The 20430-nt window shown below is 45.7% G+C and overlaps 1 protein-coding gene across 3 annotated transcripts in view; it reads right to left on the bottom strand.

Moving 5' to 3' along the window:
• pomt2 (protein-O-mannosyltransferase 2) overlaps nucleotides 1-20430 on the bottom strand; it is a 266777-nt gene that overhangs the window by 205366 nt on the left and 40981 nt on the right. For all 3 annotated transcript variants that reach the window (XM_068038417.1, XM_068038418.1, XM_068038419.1), the window contains 2 exons: nucleotides 18136-18295; nucleotides 16897-17003 (listed from right to left, as the gene is read on the bottom strand). In XM_068038417.1, the coding sequence (XP_067894518.1) occupies nucleotides 16897-17003; nucleotides 18136-18295 (267 nt within the window). The remainder of the gene's footprint in view (nucleotides 1-16896; nucleotides 17004-18135; nucleotides 18296-20430) is intronic.

Genomic DNA, 20430 nt, shown 5'->3' with positions numbered 1-20430 from the left:
CCAGTTGCAGCTCCTCACAGACCGCATGGATCTGTTGGAGCAGCAACTGGATGCACTTAGGAGCATGCAGGTGGCAGAAAGCGTCATAGACAGGAGTTTTAGAGAAGTGGTTACACCCAAGGCAGATAGATGGGTGAACGCTAGAAGCGGCAGGCAGTCAGTGCAGGAATCCCCTGTGGCTATCCCCCTCTCTAACAAGTATACAGTTTTGGATACTGTTGTGGGGGATGGCCTATCAGGGGAAAACAGCAGCAGCCAGAGCAGTGGCACCACGGCTGGCACTGTTGTTCAGCAGGGAGGGACAAAGCACAGAAGAGCAATAGTTATAGGGGACTCTATAGTCAGGGGTACAGATAGGCGCTTCTGTGGACATGAAAGAGACTCCAGGATGGTATGTTGCCTCCCTGGTGCCTGGGTCAAGGATGTCTCTCAACGGACATGGGGCATTCTGAAGGGGGAGGGTGAACAGCCAAAGGTTGTGGTACACATCGGTACCAATGACATAGGCAGAAAGAGTGATGAGGCCCTGCAGGGGGAGTTTAGGGAGTTAGGTAGAAAGTTAAAAGACAGGACCTTTAGGCTTGTAATCTCGGGATTACTCCCTGTGCCATGTTCCAGTGAGGTTAGAAATAGGAAGATAGTGCAGCTAAACATGTGGCTGAACAGCTGGTGTAGAAGGGACGGTTTCAGATATCTGGACCATTGGGATCTCTTCAGGGACAGATGGGACCTGTACAAGAAGGACGGGTTGCATCTAAACTGGAGAAGCACAAATATCCTGGCTGCGAGGTCTGCTAGCGTCACTCGGGAGAGTTTAAACTAGTGTGGCAGGAGGGTGGGAACCACAGCAGTCGGACAGCAGGTGAAATAACTGAGGGGGAACTAGTAAATAAGGCCAGTGAGACTAAGAGGAAGAGCAGGCAGGGAGATGTTGCTGAGCACAGCGGGACTGGGGGTCTGAAGTGCATTTGTTTCAATGCGAGAAGTATAACTGGGAAGGCAGATGAACTTAGAGCTTGGATTAGTACTTGGAACTATGATGTTGTTGCGATTACAGAGACTTGGTTGAGGGAAGGACAGGATTGGCAGCTAAATGTTCCAGGATTTAGAAGCTTCAGGCGGGATAGAGGGGGATGTAAAAGGGGTGGGGGAGTTGCATTACTGGCTAAGGAGAATATCACAGCTGTAATGCGGGAGGACACCTCGGAGAGGTCGTGCAGCGAGGCAATATGGGTGGAGCTCAGGAATAGGAAGGGTGCAGTCACGTGGTTGGGAGTTTTCTACAGGCCTCCCAACAGCCAGCGGGAGGTAGAGGAGCAGATATGTAGACAGATTTTGGAAAGATGTAAAGGTAACAGGGTTGTAGTGGTGGGTGATTTTAACTTCCCCGATATTGACTGGGACTCACTTAGTGCTCGGGGCTTGGATGGGGCAGAATTTGTAAGGAGCATCCAGGAGGGCTTCTTGAAACAATATGTAGATAGTCCAACTAGGGATGGGGCCGTACTGGACCTGGTATTGGGGAATGAACCCGGCCAGGTGGTCGAAGTTTCAGTAGGGGAGCATTTCGGGAACAGTGACCATAATTCCATAAGTTTTAAGGTACTTGTGGATAAGGATAAGAGTAGTCCTCGGGTGAAGGTGCTAAATTGGGGGAAGGCTAATTATAACAATATTAGGCAGGAACTGAAGAATTTAGATTGGGGGCGGCTGTTTGAGGGTAAATCAACATCTGACATGTGGGAGTCTTTCAAATGTCAGTTGATTAGAATCCAGGACCAGCATGTTCCTGTGAGGAAGAAGGATAAGGTTGGCAAGTTTCGGGAACCTTGGGTAACGCGGGATATTGTGAGCCTAGTCAAAAAGAAAAAGGAAGCATGCCTAAGGGCTGGAAGGCTAGGAACAGAGGAAGCACTTGAGGAATATAAAGACAGTAGGAAGGAACTTAAGCAAGGAGTTAGGAGGGCTAAAAGGGGTCATGAAAAGTCATTGGCAAACAGGATTAAGGATAATCCCAAGGCTTTTTATACGTATATAAAGAGCAAGAGGGTAACCAGGGAAAAGTTTGGCCCACTCAAGGACAGAGATGGACATCTATGGGTGGAGCCAGAGGAAATGGGCGAGGTGCTAAATGAGTACTTTGCATCAGTATTCACCAAAGAGAAGGACTTGGTGGATTATCAGCCTAGGGAAGGGAGTGCAGATAGTCTCAGTCATCTCATGATCAAAAAGGAGGAGGTGTTGGGTGTCTTGCAAAGCATTAAGGTAGATAAGTCCCCAGGGCCTGATGGGATCTACCCTGGAATACCGAGGGAGGCAAGGGAAGAAATTGCTGGGGCCTTGACAGAAATCTTGGCATCCTCATTGGCTACAGGTGAGGTCCGAAAGGACTGGAGAATAGCCAATGTTGTTCCTTTGTTTATGAAATGGCAGATGGAATTTAATCCGGACAAATGTGAGGTAATGCATTTTGGAAGATCTAATGCGGGTGGGAAGTATACAGTATATGGCAGAACCCTTAGGAGTATTGACAGGCAGAGCGATCTGGGCGTACAGGTCCACAGGTCATTGTAAGTGGCAACGCAGGTAGATAAGGTAGTCAAGAAGGCATACGGCATGCTTGCCTTCATCGGTCGGGGCATAGTGTATAAATATAGGCAAGTCATGCTGCAGCTGTACAGAACTTTAGTTAGGCCACACTTGAGTATTGCGTGCAATTCTAGTCGCCACACTACCAGAAGGACCTGGAGGCTTTGGAGAGGGTACAGACGAGGTTTACCAGGATGTTGCCTGGTCTGGAGGGCATTAGCTATGAGGAGAAGTTGGATAAACTCGGATTGTTTTCACTGGAACGACGGAGGTGGAGGGGCGACATGATAGAGGTTTACAAAGTTATGAGTGGCATGGACAGAGTGGATAGTCAGAAGCTTTTTCCCAGGGTGCAAGAATCAGTTACTAGGGGACATAGGTTTAAGGTGCGAGGGGCAAAGTTTAGAGGGGATGTGCGAGGCAAGTTCTTTACCCAGAGGGTGGCGAGTGCCTGGAACTTGCGCCCGGGGAGGGGGTGGAAGCAGGTACGATAGCAGCGTTTAACAGGCATCTTGACAAATACATGAATAGGATGGGAATAGAGGGATACTTTCCCCATAAGTCCAGAAGGTTTTAGTTTAGACAGGCATCAAGATCGGCGCAGGCTTGGAGGGCCGAATGGCCTGTTCCTGTGCCGTACTGTTCTTTGTTCTTTTGTTCAAATAAGCTGCATCACTCCAAGCAGAAGGGCCGCCCGCGCATCAACACTAGCAGAATTTCTCATCCACAGCTGTTACATAAGTTTCTAAATTCACTTGAAAAAGCCCTTCAAAACACTTGTACAGGGGATGCAGAGACCAAGTGGTCCCACATCAGAGACGCCATCTATGACTCAGCAATGACCACCTATGGCAAACGTGTGAAGCAGAATGCAGACTGGTTTCAATCTCACTTTGAAGAGCTAGAACCTGTCATAGCCGCTAAGCGCATTGCACTGTTGAACTGCAAGAAAGCCCCCAACGAGTGAACATCCGTAGCATTTAAAGCAGCCAGAAGAGCTGCACAAAGAACAGCCAGACGCTGTGCAAATGACTACTGGCAACACCTATGCAGTCATATTCAGCTGGCCTCAGACACCGGAAACATCAGGGGAATGTCTGATGGCATTGAGAGCGCTTTTGGGCCAACCATCAGTAAGATCGCCCCCCTCAAGTCTAAATCAGGGGACACGATCACTGACCAACGCAAGCAAATGGACCGCTGGGTGCAGCACTACCTCGAACTGTACTCCAGGGAAAATGTTGTCACTGAGACCGCCTTCAATGCAGCCCAGTCTCTGCCAATCAAGGATGAGCTGGACATACAGCCAACAAAATCGGAACTCAGTGATACCACTGATTCTCTAGCCAGTGGAAAAGCCCCTGTGAAGGATGTCATTACCCCTGAAATAATCAAGAGTGCCAAGCCTGCTATACTCTCAGCACTCCATGAACTGCTTTGCCTGTGCTAGGATGAGGGAGCAGTACCACAGGACATGCACGATGCCAATATCATCACCCTCTATAAGAACAAGGGTGACCGCAACAACTATCGTGGAATCTCCCTGCTCAGCATAGTGGGGAAAGTCTTCGCTCGAGTCGCTTTAAACAGACTCCAGAAGCTGGCTGAGCATGTCGACCCTGAGGCACACTGTGGCTTTCGAGCAGAGAGATCCCTTCGCCAGCTACAGCAGAAATGCCACGAACAACAGATGCCCCTCTACGTTGCTTTCATTGATCTCACCAAAGCCTTTGACCTCGTCAGCAGACGAGGTCTCTTCAGACTACTGGAAAAGATCTGATGTCCACCAAAGCTACTAAGTATCATCACCTCATTCCATGACAATATGAAAGGCACAATTCAGCATTCAGGCCTCATCAGACCCCTTTCCTATCCTGAGTGGTGTGAAACAGGGCGGTGTTCTCGCACCTGCACTGTTTGGGATCTTCTTCTCCCTGCTGCCCTCACATGCGTTCAAGTCTTCAGAAGAAGGAATTTTCCTCCACACAAGATCAGATGGCAGGTTGTTCAACCTTGCCCGTCTAAGAGCGAAGACCAAAGTACGGAAGGTCCTCATCAGGGAACTCCTCTTTGCTGACAATGCTGCATTAACATCCCACACTACAGAGTGTCTGCAGAGACTCCTCGACAGGATTGCGATGCCTGCAACGAATTTGGCCTAACCATCAGCCTCAAGAAAACGATCATGGGACAGGACGTCAGAAATGCTCCATCCATCAATATCGGCGACCACGCTCTGGAAGTGGTTCAAGAGTTCACCTACCTTGGCTCAACTATCACCAGTAACCTGTCTCTAGATGCAGAAATCAACAAGCGCATAGGAAAGGCGTCCACTGCTATGTCCAGACTGGCCAAGGGAGTGTGGGACAATGGCGCACTGACATGGAACACAGAAGTCCGAGTGTATCAAGCCTGAGTCCTCAGTACCTTGCTCTACGGCAGTGAGGCCTGGACGACGTATGTCAGCCAAGAGCGACGTCTAAATTCATTCCATCTTCACTGCCTCCGGAGAATACTTGGCATAAGGTGGCAGGACCGTATCTCCAACACAGAAGTCCTCGAGGCAGCCAACATCCCCAGCATATACACCCTACTGAGCCAGCGGCGCTCGAGATGGCTTGGCCATGTGAGTCACATGGAAGATGGCAGGATCCCCGAGGACACATTGTACAGCGAGCTCGTCACTGGTATCAGACCCACCGGCTGTCCATGTCTCAGCTTTAAAGACGTCTGCAAACACGACATGAAGTCCTGTGACATTGACCACAAGTCGTGGGAGTCAGTTGCCAGTGATCGCCAGAGCTGGCGGACAGCCGTAAAGGCGGGGCTAAAGTGTGGCGAGTCGAAGAGACTTAGCAATTGGCAGGAAAAAAGACAGAAGCGCAAGGGGAGAGCCAACTGTGTAACAGCCCCGACAACCAATTTTATCTGCAGCACCTGTGGAAGAGTCTGTCACTCCAGAATTGGCCTTTGTCGCCACTCCAGACGCTGCTCCACAAACCACTGACAACCTCCAGGCACTTACCCATTGTGTCGAGACAAGGAGGCCAAAGAAGATGATGATAGCAGGGCACTTTGAAAAATTCAAGGTAATCAGACAGAGTCAGCATGATTTTGTGAAAGGGAAATCATGTTGATCCAATTTATTGTAGTTCTTTGAGGGAGTTACATGTGCTGTAGATAAAGGGGACCGGTGGATGTATTGTACTTGGATTTCCAGAAGGCATTTGATAAGGTGCCACATCAAAGGTTATTGCAGAAAATAAAAGCTCACGGTGTATGGGGTAAGATTTTGGCATGGATAGAAGATTGGCTGGCTAACAGGAAAGAGAGAGCAAACATAAACGGGTCATTTTCTGGTTGGCAAGCTGTAATGAGTGGTGTGCCACGGGAATCAGTGCTGGGGCTTCAACCTTTTGCAATTTATATAAATGAGGTAAATGAAGGGATGGAAAGTATGGTTGCTAAATTTGCTGATGACACAAAGATAGACAGGAAAGTAAGTTGTGAAGAGAACATAAGGCCGCGACAAAAGGATATAGATCTGGCAAATGGAGTATAATGTGGTAAAATGTGAAATTGTCCATTTTGGCAGGAAGAATAAAAAGCATATTATCTAAACAGTAAGAGATTGCAGAGCTCTGAGATGCAGAGGGATCTGGGTGGCCTCATGCATGAATTGCAAAAGGTTAGTATGCAGGTACACCACGTAATTAGGAAAGCTAATAGAATGTTATTGTTTTTTGTAAGGAGAATTGAATACAAAAGTAGGGAGATTATGCTTCAGCTATACAGGACATTGGGGAGACCACATCTGGAGTACTCCATATTTAAGGAAGGATGTAAATACACTGGAAGCAGTTCAGAAAAGGTTGACTGCACTAATACCTGGAATGGGCGGGCTGTCTTATGAGGAAAGATTGGACAGGCTAGGCTGTATCTGCTGGAGTTTAGAAAAGTAGGAGGCGACTTGATTGAAACATGGAAGATTCTGAGGGGTCTTGACAGGGTGGACGTGGAAAGGATGTTTCCTCTTGTGGGACAATCTAGAACTAGGGGTCGCTGTTTAAAAATAAGGTGTCACCCATTTAAGACAGAGATGAGGAGAAATTTTTCTCTGAAGGTTGTTAGTCTTTGGAAGTCTCTTCCTCAAAAGGAGGTGGAAGCAGAGTCTTTGAATATGTTTAAGGCAGAGGGAGATAGATTCTTGATAAGCAAGAGGATGAATGGTTATTGGGGGTCGGCGGGAATGTGCAGTTGAGGTTACAATCAGATCAGCCATGATCTTATTGAATGGTGGAGCAGGCCCGAGGGGCGAGTGGACTACTCCTGCTCCTAATTTGAGCCATGTATTTATTTAATCTTATTTGCCGTATGCCAATTTTCACGTGGCTCAGGTAATAAACCAGAGATTACCACCTTTGAGGTTCTGCTTCTCAATTTGATGCCTAACTCCTCATACTGACTATGCAGAACCTCTTTCCTTGTCCTGCCTATGTCATTGCGGTGACATGACGATGACGACTGATTCCCCCCCCACCCCCCCCAATCTAAGTTCCTCTCCAGCCCTGAGCAGATGTCCCGAACACTGCCATTGGGCAGGCAACAGCGCCTTCTGGACTCGCGCTCCTTGCTGCAGAGTACAGTTTCAATCCATAGAGCCATAGAAAAAGTACGGTACAGAAGGAGGCCATTCAGCCCATCATGTCCGTGCCGGCCAAAAACACTAGCTGCCCAATCTAATCCCACCTTCCAGCACCTGGTGCATAGCCTTGCAGTTTGCAGCACTTCAGGTGCACGTCCAGGTACCTTTTAAATGAGTTTTTTTTTTAGAACATTACAGCGCAGTACAGGCCCTTCGGCCCTCGATGTTGCGCCGACCTGTGAAACCATCTGACCTACACTATTCCATTTTCATCCATGTGTCTATCCAATGTCCACTTAAATGCCCTTAAAGTTGGCGAATCTACTACTGCTGCAGGCAGGGCATCCACGCCCTTACTACTCTCTGAGTAAAGAAACTACCCTTGACATCTGTCCTATATCTATCACCCCTCAACTTAAAGCAATGTCCCCTCGTGTTTGCCATCACCATCCGAGGAAAAAGACGCTCACTATCCACCCTATCTAACCCTCTGATTATCTTATATGTCTCTATTAAGTCACCTCTCCTCCTCCTTCTCTCCAACGAAAACAACCTCAAGTCCCTCAGCCTTTCCTCGTAAGACCTTCCCTCCATACCAGGCAACATCCTAGTAAATCTCCTCTGCACCCTTTCCATAGCTTCCACATCCTTCCTATAATGCGGTGACCAGAACTGCACGCAATACTCCAGGTGCGGTCTCACCAGAGTTTTGTACAGCTGCAGCATGACCTCGTGGCTCCGAAACTCGACCCCCCTACTAATAAAAGCTAACACACCATATGCCTTCTTGACAGCCCTATTAACCTGGTTAGCAACCTTCAGGGATTTATGCACCTGGACACCAAGATCTCTCTGTTCATCTACACTACCAAGAATCTTCCCATTAGCCCAGTACTCTGCATTCCTGTTACTCCTTCCAAAGTGAATCACCTCACACTTTTCCGCATTAAACTCCATTTGCCATCTCTCAGCCCAGCTCTGCAGCCTATCTATGTCTCTCTGTACCCTACAACATCCTTCGGCACTATCCACAACTCCACCGACCTTAGTGTCATCTGCAAATTTACTAACCCACCCTTCTACACCCTCTTCCAGGTCATTTATAAAAATGACAAACAGCAGTGGCCCCAAAACAGATCCTTGCGGTACACCACTAGTAACTAAACTCCAGGATGAACATTTGCCATCAACCACCACCCTCTGTCTTCTTTCAGCTAGCCAATTTCTGATCCAAAGCTCTAAATCGCCTTCAACCCCATACTTCCGTATTTTCTGCAATAGCCTACCGTGGGGAACCTTATCAAACGCCTTACTGAAATCCATATACACCACATCCACTGCTTTACCCTCATCCACCTGTTTGGTCACCTTCTCGAAAAACTCAATAAGGTTTGTGAGGCACGACCTACCCGTCACAAAACCGTGCTGACTATCTCTAATGAACTTATTCTTTTCAAGATGATTATAAATCCTGTCTCTTATAACCTTTTCCAACATTTTACCCACAACCGAAGTAAGGCTCACAGGTCTATAATTACCAGGGCTGTCTCTACTCCCCTTCTTGAACAAGGGGACAACATTTGCTATCCTCCAGTCTTCCGGCACTATTCCTGTCGACAATGACGACATAAAGATCAAGGACAAAGGCTCTGCAATCTCCTCCCTGGCTTCCCAGAGAATCCTAGGATAAATCCCATCTGGCCCAGGGGACTTATCTATTTTCACACTTTCCAAAATTGCTAACACCTCCTCCTTGTGAACCTCAATCCCATCTAGCCTCGTAGCCTGAATCTCAGTATTTTCAACAACATTTTCTTTCTCTACTGTAAATACTGACGCAAAATATTCATTTAACGCTTCCCCTATCTCCTCTGATTCCACACACAACTTCCCACTACTATCCTTGATTGGCCCTAATCTAACTCTAGTCATTCTTTTATTCCTGATATACCTATAGAAAGCCTTAGGGTTTTCCTTGATCCTATCCACCAATGACTTCTCGTGTCCTCTCCTTGCTCTTCTTAGCTCTCCCTTTAGATCCTTCCTGGCTAGCTTGTAGCTCTCAAGCGCCCTAACTGAGCCTTCACGTCTCATCCTAACATAAGCCTTCTTCTTCCTCTTGACAAGCGCTTCAACTTCTTTGGTAAACCACGGCTCCCTCGCACGACAACTTCCTCCCTGCCTCACAGGTACATACTTATCAAGGACACGCAGTAGCTGCTCCTTGAATAAGCTCCACATTTCGATTGTTCCCATCCCCTGCAGTTTCCTTCCCCATCCTACGCATCCTAAATCTTGCCTAATCGCATCATAATTTCCTTTCCCCCAGTTATAATTCTTGCCCTGCGGTATATACCTGTCCCTGCCCATCGCTAAGGTAAACCTAACCGAATTGTGATCACTATCACCAAAGTGCTCACCTACATCTAAATCTAACACCTGGCCGGGTTCATTTCCCAGTACCAAATCCAATGTGGCATCGCCCCTGGGTTGAGGGTTTCTGCCTCAACCACCGTTTCTGGCAGTGAATTGCACCACCCTCTGGGTGAAATTCTTTTCTCATGTCCCCTCTAATCCTTCTACCAATCACCTTAAATCTGTGCCCCCTGGTAATTGACCTCTCTGCTGGGGGCAACAGGTCTTTCCTGTCTACCCTATCTGGGCCCCTCAATTTTGTACACCTCAATTAAGTCACTCCTCAGCCACCTCTGTTCTAAGGAAAACAACCCTAGCTGATCCAATCTTTCCTCATAGCTGCAACTTTCAAGCCCTGGCAATATTCTTGTAAATCTCCTCTGCACTCTCTCCAGAGCAATTATGTCCTTCCTGTAATGTGGTGACCAGAAATGTACGCAATACTCCAGCTGTGGCCTAATCAGTGTTTTTATACAGTTCCAGCATCAATCCCCCTCACTATACTGTCCCCTACTGCCACTATTTATTTTTTTTTATTTATTTAGAGATACAGCACTGAAACAGGCCCTTCGGCCCACCGAGTCTGTGCCGACCAAGAGCCACCCATTTATACTAACCCGACAGTAATCCCATATTCCCTACCACCTACCTATACTACGGGCAATTTACAATGGCCAATTGACCTATCACCTGCAAGTCTTTGGCGGTGGGAAGAAACCGGAGCACCCGGCGAAAACCCACGCGGTCACAGGGAGAACTTGCAAACTCCGCACAGGCAGTACCCAGTATTGAACCCGGGTCCCTAGAATACCAATGTAAGGGAAAACAACTTTATACTGTATGAGAAGAGAGTGCTGATTGCTTGGCAAGTGAACTCTGATTGGTAGAGGCCTTGCCTTGGAGAATACACCAGTTAATGGTGACTGACAGTTAACTGCCGAGCTTTGTTTGAAATTTAAACCAAGCAGCTTGACTGGTCAAGGCATTGCCCTGAGGAATGAAGAAGAAAATGGCTGTCACTTATTTTGTTTCGCTGAAACAGGCACAATGTGCGTACATTTTCTTTCTGTCTGCAATGAACAGGACCCTGTGTATTAATATATGTAGCTTCCAATACATGCAAATCTGCCATACTGCGAGCCCGACTAACAATCTCAAATTGGTTGTCAGCGTAATTCTTAGCACACTGAGTATTATTTAGCAAATGTTGTCCAATCGCGGAATCCCATCTAAATGTTGGACACTGTTTTGAGTTTTGCAAGGACAGGATGGTTTGGTACAGCCTGCACCTTGCCCATTGCGAACTGCGGAAGGGACATGTTGTTTGATACGATCCGCCAGTCTTTGGGACGTATGGCCTATATACCCAGCATCACATTGGCATTGAAATCGATGCATCACATTACTCATTTGTGCGATAGGCAGGACGTCCTTTAGACTTCACAGCAGCATCCTGTTAGTGGCGAGCACCCCATATGTTGCTACTGCATAGGTGCAACGTGAAACAGCTAGCTTCACCTGTTACTCAAATTTTGGGATACATTACCCTTCCAGGGTAATTTGAGGTAGACTGGGCACTTTTCAGGGACAAAAATGATGGTCCTAGGCTCATTCGCAGAAACACAGAAAACAGGAGCAGGAGTAGACCATTCGGCCCTTCGAGCCTGCCCCGCCATTCATTAGGATCATGGCTGATCATCCAACTCAGTAACCTGTTCCCGCTTTCCCCCCATACCCTTTGATCCCTTTAAACCCAAGAGCTATATCTAACTCCTTCTTGAAAACATACAATGTTTTGACCTCAACTGCTTTCTGTGGTAGTGAATTCCACAGGTTCACCACTCTCTGGGTGAAGTAATTTCTCCTCATCTCAGTCCTGAAAGGTTTACCCCGTATCCTTAGACTATGACCCCTGGTTCTGGACTCCCCCACCATCATGAACATCCTTCCTGCATCTATCCTGTCAAGTCCTGTTAGAATTTTCTAGGTTTCTAAGAGATCCCCCCTCACTCTTCTGAATTCCAGCGAATATAATCCTAACCGACTCAAGCTCATAAGTCAGTCCCGCAATCCCAGGAATCAGTCTGGTAAACCTTCGCTGCACTCCCTCTATAGCAAGAACATCCTTCCTCAGATAAGGAGACCAAAACGGCACACAATATTCCAGGTGTGGCCTCACCAAGGCCCTGTATAATTGCAGCAAGACATCCCTGCTCCTGTACTCTAATCCTCTCGCTATGAAGGCCTTTTTTACCGCCTGTTGCACCTGCATGCTTACCTTCAGCGACTGCTGTACGAGAACAACCAGGTCTCGTTGCATATTCCCCTATCTCAATTTATAGCCGTTCAGATAATAATCTGCCTTCCTGTTTTTGCTACCAAATTGGATAACCTCACATTTATCCACATTATACTGCATCGGCCATGCATTAGCCCATTCACTCAACTTTCCCAAATCACCCTGAAGCCTCTCTGCATCCTCCTCACAACTCACCCTCCCATCCTGTTTTAGGTCATCTGCAAATTTGGAGATATTACATTTAGTTCCCTCATCTAAATGATTAATATATATTGTGAATAGCTGGGTTCCTAGCACCGATCCCTGCGGTACCCCATTAGTCACTGTCTGCCATTTGGAAAAAGACCCGTTTATTCGTACTCTTTGTTTCCTGTCCGCCAAACAATTTTTCTATTCATCACAATACACCAGCCCCAATCCCATGCGCTTTAATTTTACACACTAATCTCTTATGTGGGACTTTGTCGAAAGCCTTCTGAAAGTCCAAATAAATCACATCCACTGGCTGTCCCTCATCAACTCAACTAGTTACATCCTTGAAGAATTCCAGTAGATTTGTCAAGCATGATTTCCCTTTTGCAAATCCATGCTGACTCTGTCCGATTCTACCACTGTTCTCCAAGTGCTCTGCTATAAAATCTTTGATAATGGATTCTAGAATTTTCCCCACTACAGACGTCAGGCTGACTGGTTTATAATTCCCTGCTTTCTCTCTACCTCCCTTTTTAAATTGTGGGATTACATTAGCTACCCTCTAATCTGTAGGAACTGTTCCAGAGTCTATAGAATCTTGGAAGATGACCACCAATACATCCACTATTGCTAGGGCCACTTCCTTCAGTACTCTGGGATGCATGCCATCAGGCCCTGGGGATTTATCGGCCTTCAATCTCATCAATTTCCCCAACACCATTTCTCTACTAATACTGATTTCTTTCTGTTCCTCTCTCTCACTAAACCCCGTGTCCCCAACATTTCTGGTAAGATATTTGTGTCCTCCTTTGTGAAGACAGAACCAAAGTATGCATTTAGTTGGTCAGCCATTTCTTTATTCCCCATAATAAATTCCCCTGCTTATGACTGTAAGGGACCTACATTTGTCTTCACTAATCTTTTTCTCTTCACATACCTACAGAACTTTTACAGTCAATTTTTATGTTCCCCGCAAGCTGACTCGCGTACTCTGTTTTCCCCTTTTTAATCAATCCCTTGGTCTTGCTTTGCTGAATTCTAAACTGCTCCCAATCCTAAGCTCTGCTGTTTTACCTGGTGAATTTGTATGCCTCTTCCTTGGATCTAACGCTATCTCTAATTTCCCTTGTAAGCCATGGTTTGGCTACCTTTCCCGTTTTACTTTTGTGCCAGACAGGAATAAACAATTGTTGCAGTTCATCCATGCGCTCTTTAAATGTTTGCCGTTGCCTATCCATCGTCATCCCTTTAAGTAACGTTTCCAAATCTGTCATAGCCAACTCGCACCTCATACCTTCGTAGTTTCCTTTACTAAGATTCATGACCCTAGTCTCAGAATCAACTACGTCACTCTCCATCTTGATGAAGAATTCTATCATATTATGGTCGCTCATCACCAAGGGGTCTTGCACAACTAGATTGTCAATTATTCCTCTCTCATTACACAATACCCAGTCTGGGATGGCCTGTTCTCTAGTTGGTTCCTCAACGTATTGGTCCAGAAAACGATCCTGTATACACTCCATGAATTCCTCCTCTACGGTATGGTGACTAATTTGATTTGTCCAATCTATATGCAGATTAACGTCACCCATAATTACAAATGTTCCTTTATCGCATACATCTCTAATTTCCTGTTTAATGCCATTCCCAATATCACCATTACAATTTGGGGGTCTATATTCAACCCCTACTAACGTTTTTTGCCCTAGTGTTTCTCAGCTCTACACATACAGATTCCACATCGTCAGAGCTAGTATCTTTCCTCACTCTTGCGTTAATTTCCTCTTCAACCAGCAATGCAACTCCACCCCCTTTTACTTTTTGTCTGTCCTTCCTAAATACTGAATACCCCTGGATGTTCATTTCCCATGCCTGGTCACTCTGCAGCCACGTCTCTGTAACCCCAACTATATCATACCCGTTGACATCTATTTGCACGATTAATTCGTCCACTTTATTGCGAATGCTCCACGAGTTAAGGCACAAAGCCTTAAGGCTCGTCTTTTTAACATTACTTGGCCCCTTCCCACTATTTTTCACTGTGGCCCTGTTTGATTCTGGCCCTTGATGTCTCTGCCTATCACTTTTCTTATTCCCCTTACTGTCTTTTGTTCTCGTCTTTGATCTCCCCTCCTCTGACTCCTTGCAAAGGTTCCCATCCCCCTGCCATTTTAGTTTAAACCCTCCCCAACCACTCTGGCAAATACTCCCCCTAGGACATCAGTCCAGGTCCTGCCCAGGTGTAACCCGTCCAGTTGTTCATAAGTTTGCACAACGTATGACGACAAATAATCCCTTCAGGGTAGCCATTGTTACACAGGATGCTTTTGATTAGCCCTATTTTGGCATCAAGCTTGCACAGTGAGCAAATGATTTGGGCCCTATTTATGAGGTTGCCGATAAGGCCAATCTTATAGCGTTTGGAACTGTAGGAATTGCAACAATCAGATCATTTCTCGCTGTATATTATGCAAACTTATCAATGGGCCTAAGGCCCTGAAAAGTGCGTCTCAGAGCGCAGGAAACTGTTTGCGCAGCTTGAAGCACGCTGATAACGTCAGCAGGCAACCGCGTTGTCAGGAGTCACTTTGATAGTAATACACAGAGCCCTGTTCTTTGCAGACAGAAAGAACACATACACACATTGCACCTGTTTCAGCTAAACAAAATAAGTGACAGCCATTTGCTGGTTCATTCCTCAGGGCAATGCCTTGACCAGAGTCAAGCTGTCTGGTTTAAATTTCAAACAAAGCTTGGCAGTTAACTGTCAGTCACCATAAACTGGTGCATTCTCCATAGCAACACCTCTACCAGAGTCCACTTGTTAACCAACCGGCACTCTTTTCTCATACAGTATAAATTTTTTGCTTCCCTTACATTGGTGTTCTTGTCCTGAGGAACGCAAGACGAAAAGCTTCGACAAAATGTCTGTTTTCAGCAATGCTCAAGTTCTCTACTACCAAACTACTATTTTATCCCCTTTGTTTGGACTGGATTGGAAACGAGACTCAAAGTGTGAAAGGGCAGCCTCTGGTGCATTATTTCATCCAGTTTCAGGCTAATCCTTCAAAATGGGCTTTGTTTAGAATTAGAACATTACAGCGCAGTACAGGCCCTTCGGCCCTCGATGTTGCGCCGACCTGTGAAACCATCTGACCTACACTATTCCATTTTCATCCATATGTCTATCCAATGACCACTTAAATGCCCTTAAAGTTGGCGAGTCTACTACTGTTGCAGGCAGGGCGTTCCACGCCCCTACTACTCTCTGCGTAAAGAAACTACCTCTGACATCTGTCCTATATCTTTCACCCCTCAACTTAAAGCTATGTCCCCTCGTGTTTGCCATCATCATCCGAGGAAAAAGACTCTCACTATCCACCCTATCTAACCCTCTGATTATCTTGTATGTCTCTATTAAGTCACCTCTCCTCCTCCTTCTCTCCAACGAAAACAACCCCAAGTCCCTCAGCCTTCCCTCGTAAGACCTTCCCTCCATACCAGGCAACATCCTAGTAAAGCTCCTCTGCACCCTTTCCAAAGCTTCCACATCCTTCCTATAATGCGGTGACCAGAACTGCACGCAATACTCAAGGTGCGGCCTCACCAAAGTTTTGTACAGCTGCATCATGACCTCGTGGCTCCGAAACTCGATCCCCCTCCTAATAAAAGCTAACACACCATATGCCTTCTTAACAGCCCTATTAACCTGGGTAGCAACTTTCAGGGATTTATGTACCTGGACACCAAGATCTCTCTGCTCATCTACACTACCAAGAATCTTCCCATTAGCCCAGTACTCTGCATTGCTGTTACTCCTTCCAAAGTGAATTACCTCACACTTCTCCGCATTAAACTCCATTTGCCATCTCTCAGCCCAGCTCTGCAGCCTATCTATGACCCTCTGTACCCTACAACACCCTTCGACACTATCCACAACTCCACCGACCTTCATGTCATCCGCAAATTTACTAACCCTCCCTTCTACACCCTCATCCAGGTCATTTATAAAAATGACAAACAGCAGTGGCCCCAAAACAGATCCTTGCGGTACACCACTAGTAACTAAACTCCAGGATGAACATTTGCCATCAACCACCACCCTCTGTCTTCTTTCAGCTAGCCAATTTCTGATCCAAAGCTCTAAATCACCTTCAACCCCATACTTCCGTATTTTCTGCAATAGCCTACCGTGGGGAACCTTATCAAACGCCTTACTGAAATCCAGATACACCACATCCATGGCTTTACCCTCATCCACCTGTTTGGTCACCTTCTCGAAAAACTCAATAAGGTTTGTGAGGCACGACCTACCTTTCACAAAACCGTGCTGACTATCGCAAATGAACTTATTCTTTTCAAGATGATTATAAATCCTATCTCTTATAACCTTTTCCAACATTTTACCCACAACCGAAGTAAGGCTCACAGGTCTATAATTTCCAGGGCTGTCTCTACTCCCCTTCTTGAACAAGGGGATAACATTTGCTATCCTCCAGTCTTCCGGCACTACTCCTGTCGACAATGACGACATAAAGATCAACAACAACGGCTCTGCAATCTCCTCCCTGGCTTCCCAGAGAATCCTAGGATAAATCCCATCTGGCCCAGGGGACTTATCTATTTTCACACTTTCCAAAATTGCTAACACCTCCTCCTTGTGAATCTCAGTCCCAACAGGGATTTAACAGGGTCAGGAGTATAGGTTTGGACAGAGTTCAGGTTTGGACAGAGTTCATAGTCAGTAACTCACCTTTTGTTCAAAACTAAAAAATGAACTCCAAACAATGATGTGTAGAACACAAGAGGCAGGAGGATGAGACACAAAACTCGTGCTAGCAAGTGTTTCCCAAATTCAACCTGCAACAACAAAATATGTGTTCATCAGCCAAAGACAAATCTAGCTTTTCACTACATAACAATCGCTCCACTTAACAGCCAACTCCATTCACTCTACTTTTATTAGCATCCATCAGATCACATACCCATACAGTTTATTACCTACTCTCTGCACAATGCACTAAACTCCATCTCCTCCATGCTCTGTGATGAAGCAACAAAATCTTGGTTCAATTCAAATTTCTTCACGTCTTGCATATCCAACTATCAGTTGCCACCTTGCCTTTAATGCTCCATCCTACATCTAACAATTTTGGGTTCGCCATTTCTCAGACAACAAACAGAACTCCCACATCCTCACCATTGCTTCCAAGGAAAGGGACTGGTCAGTTCTGATGAAAGGTCACTGACCTCAAACGTTAACTCCGCTTCTCTCTCCACAGCTGCTGTCAGACCTGCTGAGTATTACCAGCAATTTTAGTTTTTATTTAAGATTTCCAGAATCTGCAGTATTTTGCTTTCATTACAGAACATTGTTAGTTTCTTCTCCTATTCACCACTTTGGAATCAAATCAGTGGTTACACTGCAGCGTGCAACTTGGTTTTACATCATTCAATGCTTTCTGACACACAACTCTACCTATTCTGACAGCATGTACACAACAGTAGCTATACAAACAGGATTTGAGTTCCAACCTTTCTTTCCTATGCAGCAGATGCATGGGAACACTACCACCTGCAAGTTCCCCTCCAAGCCACACACCATCCTGACTTGGAAATATATTGCCATTCCTTCACTGTCACTGAATCAAAATCCTGGAACTCCCTTCCTAACCGCACTGTGGGAGTACCTGAGCCAGATGGACTGCAGCGGTTCAAGAAGGTGGCTCACCACAACCTTCTCAAGGCCAATTAGGGATGGGCAATAAATGCTGGCCTAGCCAGCGATGCCCACATCCCATGAAAGAACAAAAAAAAATTCTGGCGAGCGTGTTATCTTACTGCCAAGGATATTCAATCTTCAGTCTTGCTGTTTGACCCAGTGAATAATGCACTGGGGCAACAGAGGAACTACTCAAAAACATACCTTGTATGTTGCTGCTAAAAGGCAAATTTCTGCAACTCAATTGATGCTGAAAGAGTAACTGCTTACCAGAGAAACATCGAGGGCTCCCAGAAGATGCCAGAGATCACAGGCAGTGTTAATTCCAACCAAAAGGATCACAAAGATTCCAACAAACTTTACGCCAAGTGCTCCAGCAAGATTAACTCCAGTCAGCACTAGCCACTGCCACCAAGTTAGACAGAAAGGCCTAGCAACAGAAGGGAACATGAATGGGAACATGAATAGTGATTACCCTCATCCTTGATTCCCAATAATACAGAATGCACACCCGATTAAGAGAACACAGAATAACTATATCAGAACAAATACTACCCAAGATCCATTCATCATTGCCTGATAGATACTCAACAATTAAAATCATTGAATCATACTGCACAGAAAGAGGTCATTCAGCCCAGTCTCTATGCCAACTCTTTGAAAAAGCTAACTAATTAGTCCCACAGCACTGCTCTTTCCCCATTGCCCTGGAGATTTTTCCCCTTCAAATATTTCTCCAATTCTCTTTTGAAAGTTACTATTGAATCTGCTACTACCATCCTTTCAAGCAGCGCATTGCTGATCATAAAGACGCATAGATTTCAGAAGGATATAGACAGACTGGTGAAATGGACAGACACATTACAGATGAAATTTAATAGAGAGAAGTGAGGAGGGTTATATTTTGGTAAGGAGAATGAGGAGAAGCAACATAAACTACACGGTATAATTTTAAAAAGGTAGAGAACAAGTTGAGAAGGCGGTTTAAAAAGGTAAGGGTCCTCAGCAGATTTACCAGAATGGTACCAGAGATGAGGGAAGACAGTTATATAGATAGACTGGAGAACTTGGAGAAAACTAGTAGTGGGCCAGAGGATTGGGAATTATTTTTTTTTTTTTAGGAACCAGCAGCAGATAACTAAAAAGCTAATAAAGAGGGTGAAAATGGATTATGAAAGTAAATTGGCAAGAAATATAAAAGCAAACAGCAAGAGCTTCTACAGGTATATAAAAAGAGAGTAGCTAAAGTGAGCGTAGGACCCTTGGAGGATGCAACTGGAGAATTGATAACAGGGAACAGGGAAATAGCAGATAATTTAAACCAATATTTTGCATCGGTCTTCACTGTGGAGGACACTATAAACATCCCACAGATATCAGATACGCAAGTGGCTAATGGGAGGAAAGATCTTGTAACAGTCTCTGTCACGAGGGACAAAGTATTTGACAAACTAATGGGACTAAAGGCAGACAAGTCGCCAGGACATGATGGCCTAAATCCAAGGGTTTTAAAGGAAGTGGCTGCAGAGATAGTGGAGGCATTGGTCAAAATATTCCAGAACTCACTGGATTCCGGGAGGATCCCAGCAGATTGGAAAACCACTAACGTGACGCCCCTGTTCAAGAAGGGAGGGAGACAAAAAGCAGGAAACTATAGGCCAGTCAGCCTAACATCGGTCGTTGGGAAAATGCTAGAGTCTATTATTACAGAAGAAATAGCAGGACATTTAGAAAAGCTTAACGCAATCAAACAGAGTCAACATGGTTTCGTGAAAGGGAAATCACGTTTGACAAATTTGCTAGAGTTCTTTAAAGGATGTAACAAGCAGAGTTGATAAAGGGGAACCGATAGATGTAGTGTATTTAGATTTCCAGAAGGCATTCGATAAATTGCCACATAATAGATTATTGCACAAGACAGGAGCTCACAGTATTGGGGGTAATGTTTTAGCATGGATTGAGGATTGGCCAACTCACAGAAGACAGAGACTCAGGATTAATGGGTCTATTTCAGGTTGGAAAGACATAACTAGTGGAGTGCCACAAGGATCAGTCCTAGGGCCTCAATTATTTACGATCTATATTAATGACTTGGAGGAGGGGCAGAGTGTAATATGCCCAAATTTACTGACAATACAAAAATAGGTGGGAGGGCATGTTGTGAAGAGGACATAAGGAATCTGCAAGGGGATAGATAGGTTGAGTACAAAGAACAAAGAACAGTACAGCACTGGAACAGGCCATACGGCCCTCCAAGTCTGCGCCGATCTTGATGCCTGCCTAAACTAAAACCTTCTGCACTTCCGGGGCCGCATCCCTCTATTCCCATCCTATTCATGTATTTGTCAAGATGCCTCTTAAACGTCGCTATCGTACCTGCTTCCACCACCTCCCCTGGCAGCAAGTTCCAGGCATTCACCACCCTCTGTGTAAAGAACTTGCCTCGCACATCCCCTATAAACGTTGCCCCTCTCACCTTAAACCTATGTCCCCTAGTAACTGACTCTTCCACCCTGGGAAAAAGCTTCTGACTATCCACTCTAAGTGTGGAGTAAGTGGGAAAAA

This window comes from Heterodontus francisci, chromosome 9, assembly GCF_036365525.1.
Source record: "Heterodontus francisci isolate sHetFra1 chromosome 9, sHetFra1.hap1, whole genome shotgun sequence".
NCBI classification, from domain to species: Eukaryota; Metazoa; Chordata; class Chondrichthyes; order Heterodontiformes; family Heterodontidae; genus Heterodontus; species Heterodontus francisci.
This window is presented reverse-complemented; position numbering and strand designations above follow the sequence as displayed.